At 40.0% G+C, this 24069-nt stretch overlaps 1 protein-coding gene across 2 annotated transcripts; it reads left to right on the forward strand.

Moving 5' to 3' along the window:
* Nucleotides 1–11232: 11232 nt before the first annotated feature.
* LOC131362527 (sodium/hydrogen exchanger 3-like) lies at nt 11233–23629 on the forward strand. 2 transcript variants are annotated; one of them, XM_058404565.1, is made up of 16 exons: nt 11233–11688; nt 17335–17637; nt 17764–17924; nt 18015–18093; nt 18196–18373; nt 18578–18798; nt 18961–19163; nt 19881–19970; nt 20064–20134; nt 20238–20367; nt 20486–20640; nt 21553–21670; nt 21757–21930; nt 22941–22992; nt 23107–23193; nt 23299–23629. In XM_058404565.1, exons 1-16 carry the CDS (start codon nt 11433–11435, stop codon nt 23562–23564), a joined length of 2544 nt encoding a protein of 847 aa, XP_058260548.1. In that variant the 5' UTR covers nt 11233–11432; the 3' UTR covers nt 23565–23629. The 2 variants fall into 2 exon arrangements, with proteins under 2 accessions (XP_058260548.1, XP_058260549.1); XM_058404566.1 differs by lacking the exon at nt 11233–11688 and adding an exon at nt 14017–14397.
* The last annotated feature ends 440 nt before the right edge of the window (nt 23630–24069 follow it).

Genomic DNA, 24069 nt, shown 5'->3' on the forward strand with positions numbered 1-24069 from the left:
AAATTTTTAGCTATCAGTGCTTCCACTGTCAGGTGAAAGGCAAAATTGCAGTGTGTTGCCCAGAGGCTTGTCATGGGCAGAAAGCATCTGTCCATGAGCTGCATTTGGCCCTGAGGCTGGACTTTGAACACCTCTGGAGTCTAAGTGTATTTGATTTTGTCTTTATCAACTAGTTGTGTGTTATTTCCTTCTATTAAGGTTATTATTCTCTCATTTTATTGTGTCCTGTTTTAGATATTTTCTATTTTTTTTTATACCAACACTATAATTTATTGCATTGCCTTTAATGACACTAATGACAATAAAATATATCATCTTAAATCTGCTGTGGAGCAAGTTTCAATAAAACCTTCTTTTTTATTCTCACATACATACGATTAGTGGGAAAGAGCAGTACCTCTCTTTGCTGTGGCAGATCACACAGCATCAGCATCAGCATTTATCAGGAGATCTTCCACTCCAACCTTAATACACCATGTCTTCATGGAGCTCTGTGCTTTGTGCACAGGGAGCGTCGTCATGCTGGAACAGGGTACGAGTCTCTTAGTGTCCTGTGAATGGGGAATGATAACGTTACAGCACATAAAGACAGTTGTGTGCTTCCAACTTATATGGGTGTGAGGGTAGGGTGTCCGCATACTTTTGGTCTGATAAGTGTAATCACCTCCACTGCGAGAATGTCAACTATTCAGGACGGTGAAAGGAAATGCAGGAAGATGGTGCAAACCAAGTCTAAACGTAATATATCTACAGTTATCATGAAAGTGGTGTGAAAATGTCGAGTAATACAGTGTGTTTTAAGATTTTTCTTTACATAAGGCTTTACATAATAAAACAATTGCAGCAGGCTGTGTTTGGTCCATGGACCTTGAGATGTATAACCTGTGACCTGGTGACTTTTGTGATGGACAAGACTATGGAAGGAATGAAGCTGAGGTGACAGGGTAAGATTGTCTAAGACTGCAAACTTTGAATTCACATGTTTATGCTTCTGCATGAGCTGTATTTACATCACAAAGCAGAGAGGGGGTTTATGGGTAAGACTGCCATACTGACGGAAGTGTAGGCTGTCCTCCTGAAAGTTAAAAAAATGTTGTACGTATTTTCAGTGATGTGCATCAACCAGCGCTGCACTGACTGTTTAAGCATATTGTTTATGAAATACTGACACTAGATGGCGCAAGCTATCTTCCATTAGTTTTTAAAGTATAATGTGTAAATGCTAACATTTTAAAACCATTAGATTAGCTATAGCAGACCCCTATATACCATTTCAAAAAACAGTAATCTTACCCATCCTTATCTCTCGTGTTATAGTTTTCTTCACATTCCATTTTACATACACCTTTTGTTCTCTGAAATATTCTCACCAGCTGTATATGATATGCCTTAGACATAGCCTTAGCTAACAGTCTCAATCCAGGAAGCAATTCCAGGAAACAAGGCTGCCATCCCTGACTCTGTATCTTTTGGGTAACTGGTTGATCAGTTTGTATAGAAGGCGAGCTGCAAAGACCTGAAAAAGGGACATTAGACTTTATTTGTAGCCTCACTGAATGGTGTCAGCCATACCCAATTGTTGGACCTCAGAAATGGAGATCCCCTACTGTCTTACTGAACCCAACTGTCACTGTCGATGTCATCTGCCCATCACATGCCAAATGGTAGTTAAATGTCTTCAGGTGATGAGACAAACAAACAAGGACAACTAAACCTCCAGAGAGCCTTTGGGCTCAATGAAAAAAGAGACAACTACATTCCATGGATATCATGAAGAGGAAAAGGGCTTAGGAGGAAGGCATGAGAGAGAGCGATAAAGATAGAGGAAGAATCTTTTTATTTTTTTATCTTGTACCATGCTTTACAGCTACAACTTCTCAACCTACATGGCTGGCTCCTGTAGCAGTGCCACTTGACAAGCAATTAAAGAAACATTAGAATATGTTTCATTAGTAAACAAGACCAGAATTTGCAGACGTTACAGTGCTGCTGGGAGATGTAGTAGCTTAGTGGTTAAGGTGTCGGCCTACTAATCAGAAAGATTTGAGTTCAAATCCCTGGTCCACCAAGCTGCCACTGCTGGGCCCCTGAGCGAGGCCCTTAACCCTTGATTGATCAGATGTATAACAAATGAGATAAATGTAAGTTGCTCTGGATAAGAGCCAAATTCCAGAAATGTAAAAAGCTGCTGCATTTTCCTAAATGTTGTAACCTCATGGTTTCTTAATATTTATTTATTTATTTATTTATTTATTTATTCATTCATTCATTCATTCATTCATTCATTCATTCATTCATTCATTCATTCATTCATTTTTCAATCATCTTTTATTTTCATAACAAAAAATGACGTTCTTTCTAAAGTGTCACTGACGTGTTTTGACCAGTAAAAGGATTAGTAAATTTACGTAAAAGGCAGATGTAACCCAGTGGAAAGTAATCCCACTTTAAACATGGGAGGACTGTCTAAGTAAATGAGCCTACCTGACTCACCACTCAGATTACTGTTTGGTCTTTTATTCAGGCACACCTGATGTGGGGTGTGTTTTACTAAAGAACAGTTGAGCTGAACATAGATCCAAGTAATCCAAGTGGCTTAAAAATAGTTTTGGACTTATTGCATTGGGTTAGCTGAGGTAAAACCCATGTCTGAGGTCTGAAATCAAATTGTACAGTACATGCTAATAACTGGATGTTGATGAATGTTTAATGCAGTTTAATTATATCTCTGTGATTGGCACACAGCTGTACATCAATATATATAATAAATATACACTACTCACAAAAAGTTAAGGATATTTGGCTTTTGGGTGAAATTTATGGAAAATGTAAAAAGTTCACACTACAGTGATATTATATCATGAAAGTAGGGCATTTAAGTAGAAGCTGCAATGGTGATTTCCTCATCTCAAACAATTTATTGAAACAAAAGCCAACAACAGTGGAGGGTATACCACAACAAAAAATCTCAATGTCTCAATAATCTGTCATGTGCCCTTGACCATCAATTACAGCTTGACCACGACGTCTCATGCTGTTCACGAGTCGACTTATTGTCTGCTGAGGCATGGCATTCCACTCTTCTTGAAGGGCGGCCCTCAGGTCATTGAGGTTCTGGGGTGCAGGGTTACGCGCCTCTACACGGTGACTCGGCTGATCCCAGAGGTTTTCTATGGGATTCAGGTCTGGAGAAAGTGCAGGCCACTCCATTTGAGGTACCCCAGCCTCCAGCAGCCGTTCCCTAATGATGCGACCTCGATGAGCTGGAGCACTGTCATCCATGAAGATGAAATTAGGCCTGTGTTGTTCATGCAGCCACCACAACAGTGGCTGATGCATAGCGCTCTCCTTGACGTCTCCAACATCGTTGGCAGCCATCATTTCTGCTCAATGTGAATCGACTTTCATCAGAGAACAGCACTGAGGCCCACTGGTCCCTCGTCCAGCATAAATGCCCCCTGCCCTGACGTCTGTGCCTGGTGGTGTGGTCAGATACCCTTGCAGGTCATCTATCACGCAGACCATGCTGATGTAAATGGTTTCGGATGGTCTGACGTGACACTTGGGTTCCTCTCACCTCCCTTAAATGTGCCTGGAGTTGAGTGGCATTCATCATCTGGTTCCGCAGGGCACTGTTCACAATGAAGCGGTCATCAACGTGGGATGTGGCCAAAGGACGTCCACTTCTATGCCTTTCTGTGACTCTTCCAGTCTCTCTGTATCTCTGTCGCAATTAAGTTCACCTGTAAAGGTTATAGTGCATTTTAGGTGCATCCTGAAATTTCACCCGAAAGCCCAATATCCTGAACTTTTTGTGAGCAGTGTAAATGGCATAGCAGGTAGTATTACCGTGTCTCTCAGCTTCCTGGTCCCTAGTTTGAACCTGAGCTTGGGTTACTGCATGCTTCCTGATATCTTTACAGAAATTCAAAAAGATATACCTCTGCGTATTGTAATGGAAATTTTAATAAGTAACCCTTTAGGAACTTTGGTGTGTGTGTGTGTGTGTGTGGAAAGGAAGATGTTAACCAGGTGGCTGTCACTACCAGGAGCGACTCTACTCGTGGAATGCAAGAACATCGTTTATCTTGTCTTTCTATATGCTACAGCTTCTTTTATGGAGAGTTTCGTGCTGTTGGTCACATATACGTTTGGTTTAGGATGCACCTAAAAGTTCTATATAAGGGGGACCCGTGAAACTGGGCTTTGCCTCTCCGCTCTGTAATTTTATTGCACTGTGTTTGTGAGATGCCTTTTGCCGGGGCAAAATAAAAATTCCTTTCTTATCTCTTTGCTTTAACTTGCACCATTGTGTCCATGTGTAGTTTGTTAATTATTTCAAGTCAGAGTGCAGACTATCCACCACAGTATCTATCTTTCTCTTCTGTCAAAGCTTCACATCGCTTCAAAGCGTTCCGATACCCAACTCCAGAATAATCTAAAATAAAACTGTTTACCGAAGACGGCGTGACACGACATCCAGCCTTGTTGTTGTTGATAGTAATAGGAACTATTTTACTATATATACTTATATACTGTAAGTATGATTTATCAACATCACACAAGGCTAAAACAAAGTTTCTGTTAACTTTATTATATTGTTAGTTAAACTGCAATGAATTAGCTAGCTAGCCTCACCCAATGTGGAGTGTCAATAGCTAGATTACAACATATCATCCAATCTCCTTCTGAGTGAAGTGCTGCAATAAGTGGCCATTACTGGAGGGTGGATTTTACTGTAGTATTTATTATGACAACCTCACAATTGATTTGTTACACCAATAAGGTTTCAAAATAAACTACTTCAACATATGTTTCAGTTGCTCAACGTTGCTAATTCTGATTATTGGGGCATTTCCTCCCCTGCCCCCTCGGAAACTACTGTCTATGTGGAGTTTCTCTTCACTGAACCTTGAACAAATACTTAACATTTGTTTGTATGAAATAACAGGTTTGAGAATTCCATGTTTCTTGTATTTGTTTGTAGTGTATTTGTTCTCCTTCTTCCAGAACTGCTTCATTCTTGTCAGGGTCACGGTGGATCCAGAAAACTATGTTTACTTCCAAAAACATGCAAGTACTTACCCAACTACAATAAATTGCCCTTTAGTGAATGAGTGTGTGAATGATGCCCCGTGATGGACGGGCATCCTATTCAGGGTGTGTCTCCACGGCCTCAAGTCCAGTGTCTGGGGACAGGCTCTGGATCTATGGTGACCCTGACAAGAATAAAGCAGATCTAGAAGAAGGAGATAACAAATATGCTTAAAAAGAAAAGAAACATGGAAATCTCAAACCTGTTATTTCATACAAATAGATTTAAGTATTCCATCCACCCATCCATCCATCCATTCATTATCTATAACACTTATCCTACTGGGTTGTGGGGAGACTCGGGGCACAAGGTACACCAAGGACAGGACACCAGTCTGTCACAAGGAACACACACACACTTAGACATTTCAGAGATGCCATTCAGCCTGCAACAAATGTCTGGACTGGGGAAGAAAACTTGAGTAGCCGGAGGAAACCTCAGAGGCACTGGGAGAATGCAGTGGCAGGAATCATACCCCCAACCCTTAAGGTATGAGGCAAACTTGCTAACCACCAAGCCTCTGTGCCTCCCTGATTTAAGTATTCAATTTAATTTCAATTGAATTTTATTTGAATAGTGCTTTTACCAATGGGCAATGTCACAAATTGGCTTTACAGAAATCTTGGTATAACTTTGAATTTGATAAATATCGCTAATGAGCAGGCCAGTGGTGATGGCGGCAAGAAAAATCTAGCTGAGACGACATGAGGGAGAAACCAGACGAGGAAACAGACTCGTAAGGAAACCTATCATCAGGATGACATTGGATAAGACCATTTCTCTTCTATTACAGTGTACTAGAGTGAAAAAGTCATTTCTGAATTCATTCGAGTTTAAACCTGTAGTTCAAAATATGTAAATAGTCTGATGTAGTGAACTGAAATGATTAAGTGTTCACTGAGTAAAATAAGTAGAAAGAGTAAATAAGTAGAAAGAGTAAATAATATATGAGATGATGTGTATAATAATAATATTTGAGTGTTTTTGCTTAGTAGTATGGCTTATTAGAATGTTTAACCAAAGGAAGTGATTTAAAACAAATCACGATTTACAAACCACAGTCTTAGAACACTCATAATTCCTAGACAGACTGATTGTCACCCAGGATTATGGAATCCTAACACACGCATTATACTACACACTGTGAGAATGGGAGGATGTGGGAGGTATTCGCTGCTATTTGTAGTAGTCTTAAATCAGGTGTAGTGAATGTTTTTCTAGAGAAAACAAATCCACCTAGAGATCGTCAGAAAAACACAAGTGGTTGATGAGCAAAGGGCTGAAAGTTCACATGTCCTTAAGGCTGCACCGTATGTGTTTTTCAGTGTTAGCTGAGTCACCAATGGGAGTTGGTACAATAGTGGTAACATCAGTAGTTAGTTACTTGTAAAAACACTCCACAGTGACAAAAGAGCCAGTCAATGACGATAGTGAAAAACATGATGATTCTGTGACCTCTACGTTACCAGATTATTATGGGGCAGTGGATTTGTATAAAATGGAACCGTTTCAGAAGGTCATTATTCTTTCTGTTTAGAGTTGGGTTAAACACATCAAGAAGAATTGATATTAAATGTATAATGAGCTCAAAAATGATGCTGATCTATAAGCTGACTTGGTTATAAACTCCACTTGACTATATACAGTTATATAGAAAGGACATTATTGATAATGACACTCTCTGGTGTCACCTAGATGAGAATGTGGTTCCCTTTTGAGTTTGGTTCCTCTCATCATGTCGTCTCAGGGAGTTTTTCCTCACCGTCGTTGCCTCAGGTTTGCTCGGTTTGTGTTTCTTTAAGCTTAATCTTGATACAGGGTACAGTGGAACCTCGGCATGCGAATGCCCTACCTTACAAATTTTCGCTTTAAGAATTGAAATTTTGCAAGAAATCTGAATGGGCTTACGAAGCATTTTCAGAATATGAACAAACTGAAATTAACACCAGCTAATTTGCGCGTATGTCTGATGTCTGTATGGCATGCGTTCAAAAGCTAGGTGATTTCCCGGGTGTTTTTTTATTGACAGATTGGTGGCGTGGGCGGTCTGTTCTATTTTTAGACCAAGCTTGGTGGCACGACTTCCTGTGAGGACCCTTGACATGGAATGCTTGGCTTGGGTCAGTTCTTTGTAAGCTGGAACGGATTATCTGCATTTACATTATTTCTTATGGGAAAAATCCATTTCGCAATACACATTTTCACCTCAAGAACTCGATTAAATCGATTAAATTCCTATGCCGAGGTTCTCAGTTTCATATAATACTACAGTACAATGAAATCAAGAGAATGAAAAAGATTGAGGAAAGCGACTGTAGGTCTCTGGTTACAAATGAATTTTATGTTCCACCCACATCTGCAACAAGAACATTGACACAACATACAGTGTTGTGTAAACACGTTTAAGAGCAAACAGTTCTGCAGCATTCTACATGTATCATTAGTGGTTACATCAAAATACACAATGTCACCGAGAACCTGGTCATGATGGCGGTGCTTATATGCATGCATGTGTGGGTGGGAATGTTTATAAGCACACTGATACAAGCTCATTTGATCATTTTGATGCTCATATGTCATTGGGTCAATTTACAATGAACCAATTTGTAAACCAAACACCAGGAGTTTGTGAGATTAATTTGTTCACTGTTAGGATCTGCGAGGAACCTTTCAGTAACACAGAACATGAGCTGCAGACACGCAACGAGTCTGAGTTTTCTGCTTGGATGCACAGCAAAGCTTCTCTTTGGCCATAAAGCTGCCAGGTTCCTTTTTTCTGCCAGTGTTACTGTAAATACTCATTCGCTGAACCGATCTTCAGGTGGTTAGCCAGGTGAAGGCAAAACAGTAAATACACAAATCCACCTTCAAAACCTGGATAAAATGACAGAAGGTCGTGGAATCAGGAGAGTCCAGGAGTCAGGAGACAGGTTCATATGGACTTGGGAAATCATGAGTCATACTCACGGGTGTGTTTCGTTGAGAGAGTTGGAAATCTTGTGGTCTTTTTTAATAGGTTCATTACTAAGACTCTTTCACACGGGTTCATCTTGATGTAGGTCTTCACCCAGGTTATTTACTAAAGTTAATAATCACTTTTTCCACCAGTAGTTTGTGCCAGATCTTGGACCACCATGAAGAATTCTCCACTTCTAATATTGTAATACCAAATGAAATTCAGGCAAAAATTATTGTCCAGCACCACCAAACATTTATCTACATCTAGATTTATGGATATCAGCATAAACATATTTCATAGATGCCACTTTTTCTTTTCTACATGAATTCCGAACCAAACCTTGATAGTATCAGATAATAGTGACACTCATTTAATATTGTTTTCTGTAAAAACTGCTAAACGTTTTTCATTTATCAGAAGCACTTCACTGTTAAACCCTTCCACTCAAGAACTTACTTATATTGTAAACACTAAAAACTATGTAAACATTTCTCTGCCGTTTGTTACAGGATCTAACATCTGATATGTTTTCTCTGATATCCATCATTTTTTGGTGGTCTGAATTTTATATCTTGGGCTGTGATCACTATTTTTTGAAGTACTCATCATCTTGAGAAAATTCATTAAAGAAGAAGAAGCCTTTATTTGTGTCACATATACATTACAGCACAGTAAAAAAATTCTTTCTTCACATATTCCAAATTTGTAGGTAAGGGTCAGCCATGATACAGCTCCCCGGTTTGAGTGTTTTGCTCAGGGGCCCAATAGTGGCAGCTTGGCAGTGCTGGGTCTTGAACCTTGATCCTCTAATCAACAACCCAGCACCTTAACCACTTAAGTTAACACTTTCCAATCGTGTGTGTATTTTAATGATATTTTTACAGTTTGCCGAATTATGTTAAGAATTCATGATCTGTAAGTATGAGTGATAAATCTGCATAGATGCACTTGACCCACCAATAATAATTAATAATAATAACATCCCTGTTTGGAATATACTCACTGATTCCAAGGGACATACACTACTCTGTTGTTGACAGTGCTGGACCTCAGAGTCGTCTCAGTACATTCAATTCAATTCTATTTTTTAAATTCTATTTATTTGTATAATAAATATAACAAGAAAGAGATTTATTTTCCATCTTCCATCTTAATAATGTACATTATTCATGTTCTTAAACATATTTGCACTGTTATTAAAGGGATAACCTAATTATGTGGCTATGGAGGCTTCTTGGTTAAAAGGAGGTGGTTTGGGGTTTGATGTTTGATGGGAGTGTGTCACAGGGAGAATGTGTGTGTGTGTGCCTTGTGTTGTTGCCTTGTGACAGGGTTGGTACCCTTGTCCATGGTGTCCCCTGAGTCCCCTGGGAGCGACTCCTGGCTCCTGACAGCCCTGTGTAGGATAAGAGGTACAGAAGATGAATAGATGACTGGACAACCTGAAGATAAAGGAGAAGTACTGCAATAAAAAGCACCTAAGAATTTTTTATGCCCATTTTCCTGCATGGCCAGTCTTCATTCCATTAGATTTTCTCTTCCTCTGTCCACTTCTATCCATGTTTACTGTCTGAACAGAATATCTCTCAGAAGCAGAGCAGCTGAACCCTAGGCATTAATAATAGAAAAACATCCTAATTCGTGCCACTGTTTCCAAGTTTCTGAAATATTGATTAATTATCCATGAATGTCCTCTACTGTGTACTCAGTCTGGCCATGCCCCGGTCAGTTAGTGTTTAAACCAGGTCGCTTCTTGTAAAGTGCATGCCAATAATGAGATAAACACGATTCAGCTGGTTGACTGTGTTTGACGTAAGCGGAACATTTTTAATAAGTTGATCATTTCCTAAAACTTTACTTTTAGCATAATCCTTTTTTTTTTAAACAACTTGTCTTTTGTAACAGGTCAATGGAGTATCCTATGATTTCCTAAAATCAATCAGAGGTCATGTAGCTGTGTGGGTATGTAAGGGTTAAATTGAATCATCCTTATGTGATATCTAATGAACAGAACCATTACACGTGACTTCAAATATCTTTATATTTTAAAGATGATGAAGTTATTGGGACAGAATTAGAAGGACAACACAACAACATGATAAAAACTGCAAAATGTTGCAAACTGTGACAATATAACGTCTTCTATCTGCTCTGACACGTTTAATGGAATAAATGAAATGCTGTTTTGTAAAAAAAAATATAAAATAGTAACTCTAAGTAGAGTAGCTGATCTCCAAATCCTACACACGTATCTCCATATCTCCTGCACCAGCCCTGTGGCACGCATGTAACACACCAAGATGAAAGTCAGAGCTGTGTATTATCTCTCCTATCCTTATTATCAATATTTTCAATGATAAAAATGATCATATAATAAAAGTTTATGCCATTAAAGCTAGACTAGTTTTACAAATTCCATTTCATTACATTTCAACACCCTCCATGACACTAGAGAGAGTGAGAAGCTAAAAATAATGAACCAAACAATAAGAAATGATTCAGTCAAAGAAGCTAACAATCTGTTGTCTATCTAGGCCTGCATTTGTAAACCCTTTTCCAGATTATAATTATAAATGATTCGATTATGAACGATGATAATCTGATAAAATCTAATAATAAAAGAACTAACACATATGACGGTATTGTAGGAAATGCTCTCTGAGTGAATCCAGTGCAGTTGATTTGCTTTTGATGGTAGGTTGAAGTGGGTTAAAACTCTTGCCGCTTGGTTGGTGCCCTCAAGCTTTTGTTTTTCTTTTTGTACTTTGAGGTAGAAAAGCACAAACACAGAACCGGTACATGAGCTTAAATTGAGCTTAAAGATCCTAAGGCGCACCTTCGTAGCTTTGATTGGAGATTTATGTGGTCAGATGAACTGCACAACACTGACTGTGTTTCTTTTCAGAGATTTCTTCCTCTACACCTTTCAGACATCGAGAAGATGTTTGAGAGAAAACAGCACTCATCTCTTGTGATATTAATGAACCAGCCTTTGTTAACCAATGACTCTTTTGGAGTTAGACAGCAAATTTGTCTCTGTCGCTTTTGCCCTGGATCCAATTTCATGGTGTCTAACTGGGTCTTATTAATACAGGTGAGTCAGAGGGTGTGGCCAGATCCTAACCATCCTCAATACTGAGTCTGGATTTAGCCAGAGGAGGAGCAATGCCTAAACAAGGGATGGAAGCAGGTGGTATATACATGCTGTAGACTGATAAACGTCTGTTAGAGATATACAGAAAGAGACGAAGCAAGAAGAAAAAAAAGTATGTGAGGATCGTCTCAAGGTTTACTGGCTAAAAGATTTCCAAGGTCAGAGAGGACAAACAGGTGACAAAACAACGCGGGACTGTGAAGACTTAGTGAAATCTTTCCAACATGGCACTTTTACCAAAGCTGAGCATTTTCATCACTGTATTAATAATATCTTCATGCTGGGCTGATGTAAAGAGCAGCAGTAGCAGTAGCAGTAGCAGTCACAGCTCATCCAGCACTAGCACAGAGTCAGAAAGTACTGCCAATGCTTCAACAGCGACCGTCACAACACTGCCGATCGTCACCTGGAAATGGCACCATGTAGAAACCCCGTATTTGGTGGCATTATGGATCTTCGTCTGCTGGCTCTGCAAACTAGGTAAGCAAGCCCTGACATCCTGCTTCGGTTCATGACATACTTTATTGAGAGAAACAAGAGAGGGCATTGCTTCCAGAAAGGCCGACTGGTGAAAATCTTCTATTCAGATGACACTCTAAGTACTCTGGTTTTATTCTGAAGTCGTCTTAATTCCTCTGGTCTGGGTGTGATGTTATGGCTCCTGGACTAAATAAGATGTTAGATTATTTTGTAGTCTTTGCACGCTCCTGCAAATTTAAGCATCAATTTTAAATTTCAGCCAAAATGTTAAAGCAGTCACTTTCTTGTGTGTGTGTGTGTGTGTGTGTGTGGTCTTTCTTTTACCCATGCCCCGCAGGCCGTTCGTATGTTTAATACCCCACTGCACATAAACCGTTTCAGGAAATATCACTCTGTCTGCAGTGAATTAATGCATGACGTAATGATTTTTTTTCTCTCCTCATTGGTCACTTTCACCAGTGCTGGTGTATGGAAACAGCCCGAGTTAATAATGGATGCGTTATATAACTAATAGCTGACTCGTATAATTGCACGTCCTTGAAGCTGCGAGACGCCGGGTGACGTCGGCTTCAGCAGCACCGCTCCTGCCTTGTTTTATTCAGTGCACTTTTCAGTGAGAAAAAGTCAGACACAAATAAATCTCTGAATGAAATCCTGGTGAACTTGACCATGCAAGAAAGACAAGAGAAAGAAAAGAAGAATGTGTCGATCTTTAAAACCAAGACGCCTCGCTGTAAGATTTAACGCAAACATTTTCACAGCACAGAGGATCAGGATGAGTCTCAAATCCATTTCAGTGTATGAATAACCTTAAATCTGTTTTTAATTGAAAGGAAATGTTATAATACCATACTAAACTCCGTCACCCTTCGCCCCCAGAAGGCTTCCTATAACAGACGTTTGGAAAGACTCGTGTCAATCATTACAACGATGTTCCTGCAGAGGAACGAACTATTTGAATCATTTGAGATTAGTTAGAAAGAATGTCCCGTTCAAGGTCGTTCTTTTCGTGTGCTGTGAATGTGGGATATATGAGACGCATGCCATCTAAAATAAAATGAAACAAATCACCGTTTGTAGAGACTGTTTGTCGAGGAAAAGGGTAACGGTGCTGAGTGTTCTGAGTTTTCTACAAAACTACAAAAGGTGTGTTTGTTAACTCAAAGTATCTGCTCTGAATAAATGCTTCAGATACATATTTTGTATCAGAGTCGGTATGTTTGATATTTTATTTATTTATTTATCTACCGAACATACCGAACATACCAAACATACCATCGTCCACATGACAATTTTTCTGCCAAGTCTGTCAAACATGTAGCTAGGTTCACGGTTCAGGAGAGAAATTAGGGATAAAATAGTTTAATAATTAAATTTAATAATTTATTCTTATTTCTAGTTATTTAGTTATTTTAATTTTTTCCCCTCCCCTTTCTCCGTTTCTCTTCTTTTGTGAAGCTGCTTTGAGACAATGTTCATTGTAAAAGGCGCTACACGAAATAAATTGAATTGAATTGAACTGAAATGAAATCTCGGCTAAAAACGAATAATGCTGACCGATTTCCTGTAGCTCATATTATTCTTCAGTCAGAGGCTGAAGCTGAGATGTTTGTCGTAATTGTCAAATAAAAAGAATGAGACTTTTATCACTTATATTAAATGATTATTAGAACTTCTCGGAAGATTGACTCGCATTAACAAGCGGTAGATGATGATGATTTTAAATAATAATAATAATAATAATAATAATAATAATAAATAAATAAATAAACACACATTCTAATGTGTATTTAACACCTAAAAAAACTGGCTTCAGCTTAGTGCCTAGAACTTAGTGAATGATAAACTCAGCTCAAACATTGACACACTAAGTGTTCCTTGCACTTTTATTAAAAATCTTTAAGAGCATTTAAATGGTAATGATCCTATTTAACATAAACACTTCCCGTTTCTCAAATGGGTGTGTGTGTGTGTGTTAAGGAGGCCTTATAGTTATTAGTCAGCATGACTGGTCACGTTTTGTGATTTCTTTATATAATTCCAACCTGAATTTCATCATAATTTCAATAGAAATAGAAATAATAAACAGATTATAGATTATACAGAGAATAAATCTATGGGTTTTTTTTTTTACAGTTGTAAAAATGCTTTTTAGGAGACTTGAGTGATTAAAATGTTTCATAAACGTGACACATCTCTCTCCAGTCCAACAAGGTCAGTGGTCAGTTTAAAAGGAGTGGATTTCTCAAGAACTCTACCCTTAGGCTATTGCACTAGTGCTGACCAGGGCTGAAAGAAGTTTAGAAACGTGTGTGTGTGTGTGAGAGAGAGAGAGAGAGAGAGAGAGAGTGAGTGAGAGAGCACAACTAAGCAGGAGTGTGACAAAAGGCTACTTTAACAGCCACTTCTGGACTAGATAGCTACTGACTAACTGCGCTGAAAGTGTGGAGGAAAAGCCAGAAAAGAACCCGAGACGTTCCTGTCTCCCCGACACAATGCTTCTCTCTACCCATCTCTGTTTGCTGGGGTTTACATTTCTGATACATGCAGCTACCCCAGTGGCTGGAGAACAGTCAGGAGAGGCGATGCATAACCAGGGAGAGAGAAACGTAACAAATCTTTCTGTAGTAACATTAAAATGGGACCATGTGGACACTCTGTACCTGGTGGTCCTGTGGATACTTGTTGCTGGAGTGGCCAAGGTGACTGGTATGTAGAAATGAACCATAGAAATATGTGTAGAATGTATGAGTATGATATAGGAGTAATTTAAAAACTTATAAACCTACCTGGGTTTAATCATAGTGTAAAGCAACTTTGTGTGTGTGTGTGTGTGTGTGTGAGACTCCCCCTCTGAGGAGATGTTTATGTGGCTCCATTCAGACCAGCAGATGACACCAGATATGTTTCTAAAGAGAGGTTTTTTTTGTTTCGTTCCTCAAGTGAGAGATCTTTACCTTTCTGTTTTAACGAGAGGTTTATTTTACACCTGTTGCATCAATCACACCTCTTTTTTCTGCTCATGCTCGTTTAAGTGAAACGTGATCTCTGTAGAAATCCCCTGAATTCAGACAATCACATTTTTGTTTCAGTGTGTAGCAAAATGCTATTTTTAGCATCCTGTTCAGATCTGTGCGGGAAAATGCAGACTTCATGTTCACAAATGATGTGAAATCTAAATGACGCACTTGCGGTCTCTCGGGACACCTTTACGCTCAGGGATTCCAAATGGCTGCTCACTGGATCCCTCTGTGGGTCTGTATTGCACACTGCAGCCGTCACAACGGTGCTCTCTTACCCACAACTCCCTGTGACTGTGAACCAATCAAAGTGAACTGAAATTCATTTAAAGACCTATCATGTTTTTGTTTCATGTTTTTGTAAGTTGTAAGCAGCACTGCATTCGAGTTACAGTTTATGCATAACAACAACAGACACATCGATGATCTACCAGAAGGTTAAAGTTTATGGATGAACTTTGGTGTTGACCTGCTAGAAGAAAAAAAACTTGATCTTAAAATATATACAATTAGATTAGATTGGATTATAATAGAATGGTTAAAAGTTAAACGTTTTGTTTAAAGGATTAAACAGTGAGAACAGTGAACGGTCATCTTTAAAAGTTAAAACGTTAAAAGATTAAAACACGTTCAAAGATGACAGCTTTAAGATTTTTCAATAGTTCACCTTTTAAAACACTCCTATGCTAAGCTAGTTGGTTGCTAGGGTGTTGCTAGGTGGTCGCTATTTGAACACTTAGTTAGTTTGTTGTGGTTGCAGGGGTCTTGCTAGATTCCCCATCAATATGACGTAACGATCTTATCATTTCATGTAATGATCAAGCTTCATGTCTGTAGCTCCTACATTTGTTTCTGACTAAAAATAAAAGCACCCCAAAGTCTCTCTTATGGACAAATGACCCACTTCAGAGTGTTGCTAGGTGGCAACCCCAAGGCCAATCTTTCCCAAAAGCAAAAGCGCCTCATTTCCAGATAACGTATTTACATCTGTACCGAGTTTTGTGTTTCTATATTAAACATTGTGACCAATAAAAACGGCACAAATTATTTCGATATAGATTAATAACAATAAGAGGGAGATCGTGGAGAAGAAAATGTAAGCCAACATGAGATAATTACATAACATTCATTCCAGTTTAATCCTTAGGTCAGCCTTCTTTCGGTGTGAATGATGAATGTTTCCCATTCATTCAGGTTCTCCCAAAAAACTCCCCCAAAAAAGTGCCATTAGGTGGAGTAGCTGTGCTAAAATTGCCCCCAGGTCTGAATGAATGTGTCTGAATGGTACCTTGTGATAGAGGGTATATAAAAAGCTGGCATCCAGTGTTCTTGGGTTAGGTTCTGACCCTGAACAGGATAAAGTGGTTCCTGAAAATGAATGAAATATCCAGTTTAGTCTGACCAGCTTCCTGCTCTTGTGGCTGAATGAGTAAATCCCCACAGCCATGCTTCACAATGAAGTGAAAAGCCAGAATAGTGGAGCTTATTATAACAGGAAGATGCTATGGACTGGGATGGTCAGAAAGCACATGTAGGTATGATGGGTAGGTGCCCACATTCCTTTGGCAATATAATGTAGGCCAGCATTGTCCAAACTTTCTGCAAAGGGTCAGTGTTGGTGCAGGTTTTCATTCCAATCAACTGATTCCAGCTGTTCAATCAGTCGATCTTAGCTTACAGGTGTGGCTACGCTAGCCCTTTCCTGGATAAGTCTGGACACATGCAGTGTAGAATGAATGCATCTTTGGATTGTTTTGAAAACCGGTCAACTTGCAAGTTACTCTTTGGCGGTGGGATCAAGCCCCAGCATCACCAAGCAAGCCGTCAACCCCACTGCTCCAGGGGTTCTGACCCCAACCCTCCAAGGATGGGATATGTGAAGAAAGAATTTCACTGTGCAGTAATGTTTATGTGACAAATAAAGGCAACTTAACTTAAACTTTTGGAAGACTAAATAGATTTACAGCCTCCATTTTCACAGAAATCACACACAAAATGTATTCACACGCCGGTCCCGGAAAGCATGAGTAACGGGAAAACTGAGAATTCTATCTACCATTGGTAAATAAAACTCATGTGAATCCCATGATCTGGGTAGGACCTAGGACCAGAACCTAAGTCTGGAAGATAGTCTCCTTGATGAAAGAGCTCTGAATTCTCCAGAATCATCTCAGATTCATTTATGTTTAACAATTTACTGTACATTTTATATGACCTTCTTGTCTTACTGTTATCAATGATCTGATTATCTTGACTTGTTTGATATTGATGATGTCAAAACGTTTGTAGACTTGCATGTAGATTCCTAGCCACTCTGGTGGTGTGTATTCTTAATCAGGAATCAGTCGATAATCAGCTATTCAAAGCTGTGAACTTAATTTCCAGGGTCTGTCAGTGCCTGGTTCATTGGTCCACTGGCACAACGATAGCTCAGAGAGCACTTATCTGCAATAAGGTGCCATTCATAATTGGGTTGGTTATGTGGTTCTCTAGTGTAAGGAATCTTAGCTTTGGGAAATTTGGGATACATATATATATATATATATATATATGAAGGGTGATATATTCTGTACAAATGATCTTCATTGATTTACACAAATTAATCAGTTTCTCAATCTCTTTGCAGTGATACAAATGAATACCTGGCTCAAAAGCTTTTTTCCCGAGAGTGGACTCCTGATCATCTGTGGTTTTATTCTGGGCGGTATTGTCTGGGGCGCGGACAAAGTCCAGACATTCAAGCTCAGCCCAAGAAACTTCTTCTTCTTCTTACTGCCACAGATCATCTTGGACACGGGCTACTTCATGCCCAACAAGCTATTCTTCAGCAACCTGGGTGCCATCCTGATTCACGCCGTTATCGGGACAGTCTGGAACGCGGCTGCAGTGGGAGTCTCTCTCTGGGGCTGCTTTCTAGGAGGAGCTATGGGTATATTCTGAGTGTTTTCATAAAGTTTCACATTAAGCCTCATCTGGCATTACTTTGGTAATATTCAGTAGACGGTCTTTGGATGCTTTGACCATTTCTTTGACCATTTCTCTATCTGCTCATCAGGTGACCTTGATATAGGACTGTTACAGTTTCTGTTGTTCGGCAGCTTGCTTGCTGCTGTCGATCCGGTGGCTGTGATTGCTGTGTTTGAGGAGGTGCATGTGAATGAGGTGCTTTTCATCTGGGTGTTTGGAGAGTCGCTGCTCAATGATGGAGTCACAGTGGTTAGTGCATGCATGCAAGCTGTCATGAATTTAATACGTGATTTTTTCATTTTGATCTTTTTCTCACTTTGGCTCGTTTTCACTTAACAGGTGCTGTACAATGTATTTGATGCCTTTGTGTCTCTGGGAGGAGCAAAGATTAACGCTGGTGAAATCATCAAAGGCATAGGTGTGGGCATAAACCTTAAAATAGGAACATTCTCATGCTATGAAAATGTATTACATTTGATCATTTTTTGCCACCTCTTTCTTTTTTTTTGTCTCTCCGCAGTCTCATTTTTTGTTGTGGCATTCGGTGGGTCGTTGATTGGCGTGGCGTTTGCCATCATCATCTCCCTGTTGACCAAGTATACAGGGAAAGTTCAGATCATCGAAGCCGGATTCATCTTCGTGCTCGGCTATCTGTCCTACCTCACAGCCGAGATGCTTTCCCTCTCTTCCATCCTTTCGTAAGAAGATATTCTTCATCAAATGTCACACTAGACAATCTCAATTAATATTACTGTGGAACTTCTTCATTAGAAGTCATTAGATGATATGCTACATGATAAGTAGGAGGCGAGCTTTGCTCCATTTCAACCAATAGTGCTGCATATCACCATGACTTATTTGTCTTGTCTCCTCTGACAAGCCTTTTCTTGTTCCTTTCACAGAATCACTTTCTTTGGCGTTTGCTGCCAGAAATATGTGAACGCTAACATGGATGAAAAGTCTGTTACTACAGTGCGGTACGCTATGAAAGTGTTTGCCATTGGATCAGAGACCATGATTTTCGTCTTCTTGGGTGTCACAGCCATCGATAACGTCATCTGGGTGTGGAATACCGGCTTTATTTTGCTTACACTGCTTTTTGCGCTCATCTACAGATTTATGGGTGAGCTTGCTGTGTAACATTTATGGTTGAGTTCATCTGAAAGAACGAGTAATCTCGGTCTATAACCTAAAAAAATTCCACACGTAATCGTTCCCTTTTATTTAAAACTCTTCTCTCTGATATTTGAATCTGTTTGGTTTCTCTCTTATGTTGAATCTCCAGGCGTCTTCGCCTTGACCTGGGCTCTCAACAGGTATAGACTGGTTCCCATGGAGTACATTGATCAGATAGTGATGAGTTACGGTGGGTTGCGTGGGGCCGTGGCGTACGGGTTGGCGGCTTTATTAGATGAGACCAGGATTAAAGAGAAGAACCTGTTGATCAGCACAACTCTCATTGTGGTGTACTTTACTGTCATACTCCAGGTAAAACTCTCATTTCATTTTCCAAGTACTATATTTATATTTCAGCATAAGTAAAAAAAAGTACACTGTCTGGTCAAAAGTATGTGGACGCCTAACCATTACACCTACATGTGCTTGTTAAACATCCCATTCACCATTAACATGGTGTTGCCAAAAACCCCCTCCTTCCTCCAATGCAATGCTTGAACAGGTTCAGAGTCCCTTAGTTTCACCCATCCATCCATCCATCCATCCATGCATCCATCCTCTACACCACTTATCTTACTGGGTTATGGGGAACCTGGCAAGGCAAGGGACACCATGGACAGGATGCCAGTGTACTGGACATTTGCACACACCCATTCACACACTTCGGACAGTTTAGAGATTCCAATCAGCCTACAACACATGTCTTTTTGGACTGGGGGAGGAAACCAGAGTACCCAAAGGAAACTCCTGAGGCACAGGGAGAACATGCTAACACCACACGCATGGCAGAGGTAGGAATCGAAAACTCAACTGTGAAGGTGTGAGGCATACGTGATAACCACCAAACCACCCCCACCCCTTAGGTTCAGTGAAAGTGAAATTGTAATGCTAAAGCATATAAAGACATTTATTTGTTTCCAAATTTGTGGCAACATTTTGGGGAAGAACTGCACATGAAGGTCCTGGTCAGGTATCCACATACCTCTGGCATTTTGGCATCAGTTACACCATAATCTTCTGATTTCTCAGGGTCTGACTATGAAGCCTCTTGTCCAGTGGCTAAAAGTGAAGAGGGTGATACCATCTGAACTGAAACTTATTGAGAAAGTGAACAACAGGGTAATTAATCCTATTGAGCTCATAAAATCACAGAATAAGAGTCTGTACATCTAGCAGATTGACTGAATTTTATTGTATGTACTTGTGCCACAGGCATGTGAGCATATCCTGGCAGCAATGGAGGACATTTCTGGACGTATAGGAGATAACTGGTGGACTAGAGGGTGGGTGCTGGAACATTAAAGTTTTGATATCGTGAAACTGCAGCATTTACTTTTATAAACCGATTACTTAATGAAATATTGGCTGACGTAAATCTTTTTACAGATGGAAGAGGTTTGAGGAGACCTACATTACCTGGTTTTTGATGAAGCCAGAAGCCAGGAAAAACCAAGACTACCTTTTCAGCATCTTCCACAAACTGAATCTGGAGGACGCTGTTAATTATGTTAGCGAGGTGCGAATAACCTGTTTATTATATTTCGGATAAAATCGAACTCTCTGTAAACAGGCTGATTAACCAAAGTTTCATTGCAAAACTATAAAAATCTTAATGAAATACTGTCTCATTGCAGGGAGAGAAAAAAGGATCGCTGGCTTTCCTGCGAAACAATGAAGGCGCTAATGTTAATTTTGAGAAAAAATTTGGTTTGGAGTTTTCTGGAGTGATGCCTGACATCACATCTGAGTTAGACTATGGAACTGACAACGTACCAATGACCTCCATCATGTGAGTGGGCTCGAGCTTATTAACTATATGAGAGATGTAATCTTAGAGAAGTATTTATCCTCACATTTATAAATAAATACACTGGGCCAACATGACCCAAATTAGGTTGCTAATGGGTGACGCAGCATGCTGGGTTCGGAATGCAGATCAAAACTAGAAACTGCAATAAATACATGTCTGTTTGATCACATTTACCTGAAATTATATTTCTGTATTAACTAGATGACAATAACTTTTAACGTGTAGTTTGTCGTCAGAGTCAGTGTTAGCCTGCTGGCAAAAAGTATGCTAGTTTGAGGGGAAACATACATCTGAAGGAAACTGTGGAAGTTTTATGAAATCATATTAACACCTAGGATTAATGTACCTCATGTATGAGCTGAACAGTGAGGCCACATTTTACACTCGGTGCTTTTTTGTAGAGAAAAAGAGCTTCCTGAATCTACTTTTATGTTTCTTCTATGCTAATACCTCACTTGAGTGTCTACATACTGTAAATCTAGTGATATTTATACATAAAAATAAAGTCAAATAAGTCAGCTTTACTGGCTTACAACAAACTGAGAAAGAAAAATAAAAGTTTAGCGTATTCATTTTTAGAGTCTATGCTCCTTCTTTTATTAATGTAAAATGACACCGGATTAAAAAAGTGCAGCTTCTCTTCTCTTCCTCATTGCCCTTAAGGTCACGTCCTTAGGTCTGAGAGTGTAAATAGTCACCGGCATGCTCTGTAGCTACAGTAATGAGTGTGAAATAGAAAAGTAAACATATGACTGTTTATGAAAGACACACCACTATACATTCATTGTTGCCTTTCTGAGGTTAAAGTGTCTATATTAACCTTGGAAAAAACGAATCATTAATGACACACTGACAATATGTATGTATTGTTTTATTTTTCCCTTTACCCAGAAGGGACACCGTTCCCTCAGTGTCTCTGAACATTGATGAACAAGATAGAAAAGGCATTAATGAGGACATCAATGCCCACCACTTACTGCAGCAACATCTGTACTGTAGCAGGAAAAACGTAGGTCATCATTCAAGTCACACACACCCAAACTCTTACACAGACCTCAATTCCACACACTAGCATGTTGGCGTTTCTCTCCACAGCACCGCCACAGATACAGCCGAAGTGACTTCACCATCAACCAGAACGAAGATGAGGTGCAGGAGATCTTCCAGAGGACCATGAGAAGTCGCCTTGAATCGTTCAAATCTGCCAAGATGGGGGTTACTCCGGCTAAGAAAATCACCAAGCATCCCAAGAAAGAGACAAACCAGAAAGTGAGAGCTTTTTTTTTTCAGAACAAAGCATTGTCAAATTTCAGATCAATACAGTACACACTATATAGCCGGAGGTTTGTCAGCCTGACCATCACACCCATATGAGACTCGTTCCCCAACTGGTGCCAGAAAGTTTGGGGCTCCGAATTGTATAGAGTTTCTGTGTGCTGTAGAATTACAGTTTTCCTTCACAGGAATTGAGAGACTCCAGCATGACGATGCCCCTGTGGACAAATCACAGAACTCTTATTATTGTCACATATACATTACAGCACAGTAGCCTCCTGGTGGTCCAGCGGCAGGCTCCTTCACTCTCATTGCCGTGGCCCAGGTTTGATTCCCGAGCAGAGAGCTAACCCAGCCACTGAAGAGTTAACTCTCCTTGCTAATCAAAACACCCGAGTGTAGACCAAACGATCCACTGTGGTGACCTTGAACAGGGAACAGCCGAAAGAACAACAACCGACATTAAAGTACAGTGGAATTCTTTTTTTTTTGCATATCCCTGCTTAGGAATTTGGAGTCAGTGAGGCAGCTATGATACAGTGCTTATGAAGCAGACATGGTTAACTGCCAACAGTGGCAGCTTGGCAGTGCTGGGACATGAACCCTAACTTTCATCACCACCCAAAGCCTTAACCATTTAAGCCACCACCAACCAGTGTATTAAGGTTGGTGTAGAACTGGAGTGTCCTGCACAGAGCAGACCTGACTCTGACCTCAACCCCACTGAACACCTTTGAGATGACCTGGAACACTGACTGAACCCCAGACCTCCTCAGTCTTACAACATCAGAGTCTGATCTCACTAGCTGAATGATCACTAATCCCCACAGACACACTTCAACATCTAGTGGGAAGAGAAGAGTGGAGCATGGGGACAAATCTGGAATGGGATCATCATTTGAATGTGATGGTCAGGTGCCCACAAACGTTTGGCCATATAGTCTGTGTGTGTGTGTGTGTTATATACAGTAAACATACCATAATAATCTTGTGTATGTTTCCAGACGTCTAACTGCAAGGCTCCAGAAAATGCAGCTCATCCATATGGAGATGAAGGTTAAACACTTTATTATTAGTAGGATTTCAGGATTATTTGGATCTATCTGTTTGAATCAAATATGCATTAAAACGTTTCTTCCATCTGTGTGCCCTGGTGTGTATATTGTTTAGATTTCGAGTTCTCTGAAGTAGACAGTACATCCAGCAGCGATGGAAGAGCTGCAGGCGCCAATTTATCTTCGTCATACGCAAGTGGAGGTGAAGGAAAATGTTTCTGCTGTTTCACTTTATTATAGGATTGTAGACACTTCATAGTGATTTTTTTTTCCTGAAAATGTTCTGCTTCTCCTTTTTGGGTATCAGGTATAGACAACCCAGCCTTCATGCCAGAGATGGACTCTCCTCCTCCTCCATGGTTAACGGAGGCCGAGAACGATGCCAGCGTGGCACCTTCTCAAAGGGCACAGCGCCACCTGCCATGGAGTCCCAACAACCTGCGCCGCCTGGCACCGCTGAGGATCAGTGACCGCTCGACAGACTCCTTTCTGATGGCTGATGCTCCTTCTACGGAGGAATCGCACGAGGAACCGTTCGAAGAACCGCCTAAAAATGACGGCACACATCTGTAGCCTTTATATTAGCCACCTCACCGGATCAGGATTCACCTGATGGGTACAGAAAGTATGCATTTGAATAGGAGTAAGATCAGCATACAGTTTAGAGGTTAGTCCTTCTCTTGTATTTAATCGTTTGTTCTTGCTCATCTCCGTCCGGTGAAGACTTCGGTAATAACGAATAGCCAGGAGCTTGCCAGAGAAACATTCCAGTGCTGGTTACTTTTTGGACGATGGAATGTTACAGGAACGTTTCAGTATCCTAGCATTCCTGAAGTCGATAAATTATATCGGAAATGTTCATAGTATCTGCTCCAGATATAAACTGGTGCCTACTGCATACAGGGAGGAAAATAAACAACACTTTTATAGTAATGTTGACTGGAATGCAGTTCCTTCAGGATTTCTGAGTTCTTTTTTTGTGATTGTTGCAGCCAAAAATTCACGATTTAAGCTGTAGCTATTTTAAACGTGTAATATTTGGGTGCTTTTTTAGTACTTGATTTGGTGAAATCACAAG

Source organism: Hemibagrus wyckioides, linkage group LG12, assembly GCF_019097595.1.
Source record: "Hemibagrus wyckioides isolate EC202008001 linkage group LG12, SWU_Hwy_1.0, whole genome shotgun sequence".
NCBI classification, from domain to species: domain Eukaryota; kingdom Metazoa; phylum Chordata; class Actinopteri; order Siluriformes; family Bagridae; genus Hemibagrus; species Hemibagrus wyckioides.

What these genes read in the sequence shown, in the direction of transcription:
- LOC131362527 (XM_058404565.1), top strand. Translation starts at nt 11,433, where the DNA reads ATGGCACTTTTACCAAAGCTGAGCATTTTCATCACTGTATTAATAATA. An exon ending in GATAACTGGTGGACTAGAGG is followed by an intron (nt 20,135 to 20,237) that starts GTGGGTGCTGGA and finishes ATCTTTTTACAG; the next exon opens with ATGGAAGAGGTTTGAGGAGA. An exon ending in TCATCCATATGGAGATGAAG is followed by an intron (nt 22,993 to 23,106) that starts GTTAAACACTTT and finishes TATATTGTTTAG; the next exon opens with ATTTCGAGTTCTCTGAAGTA.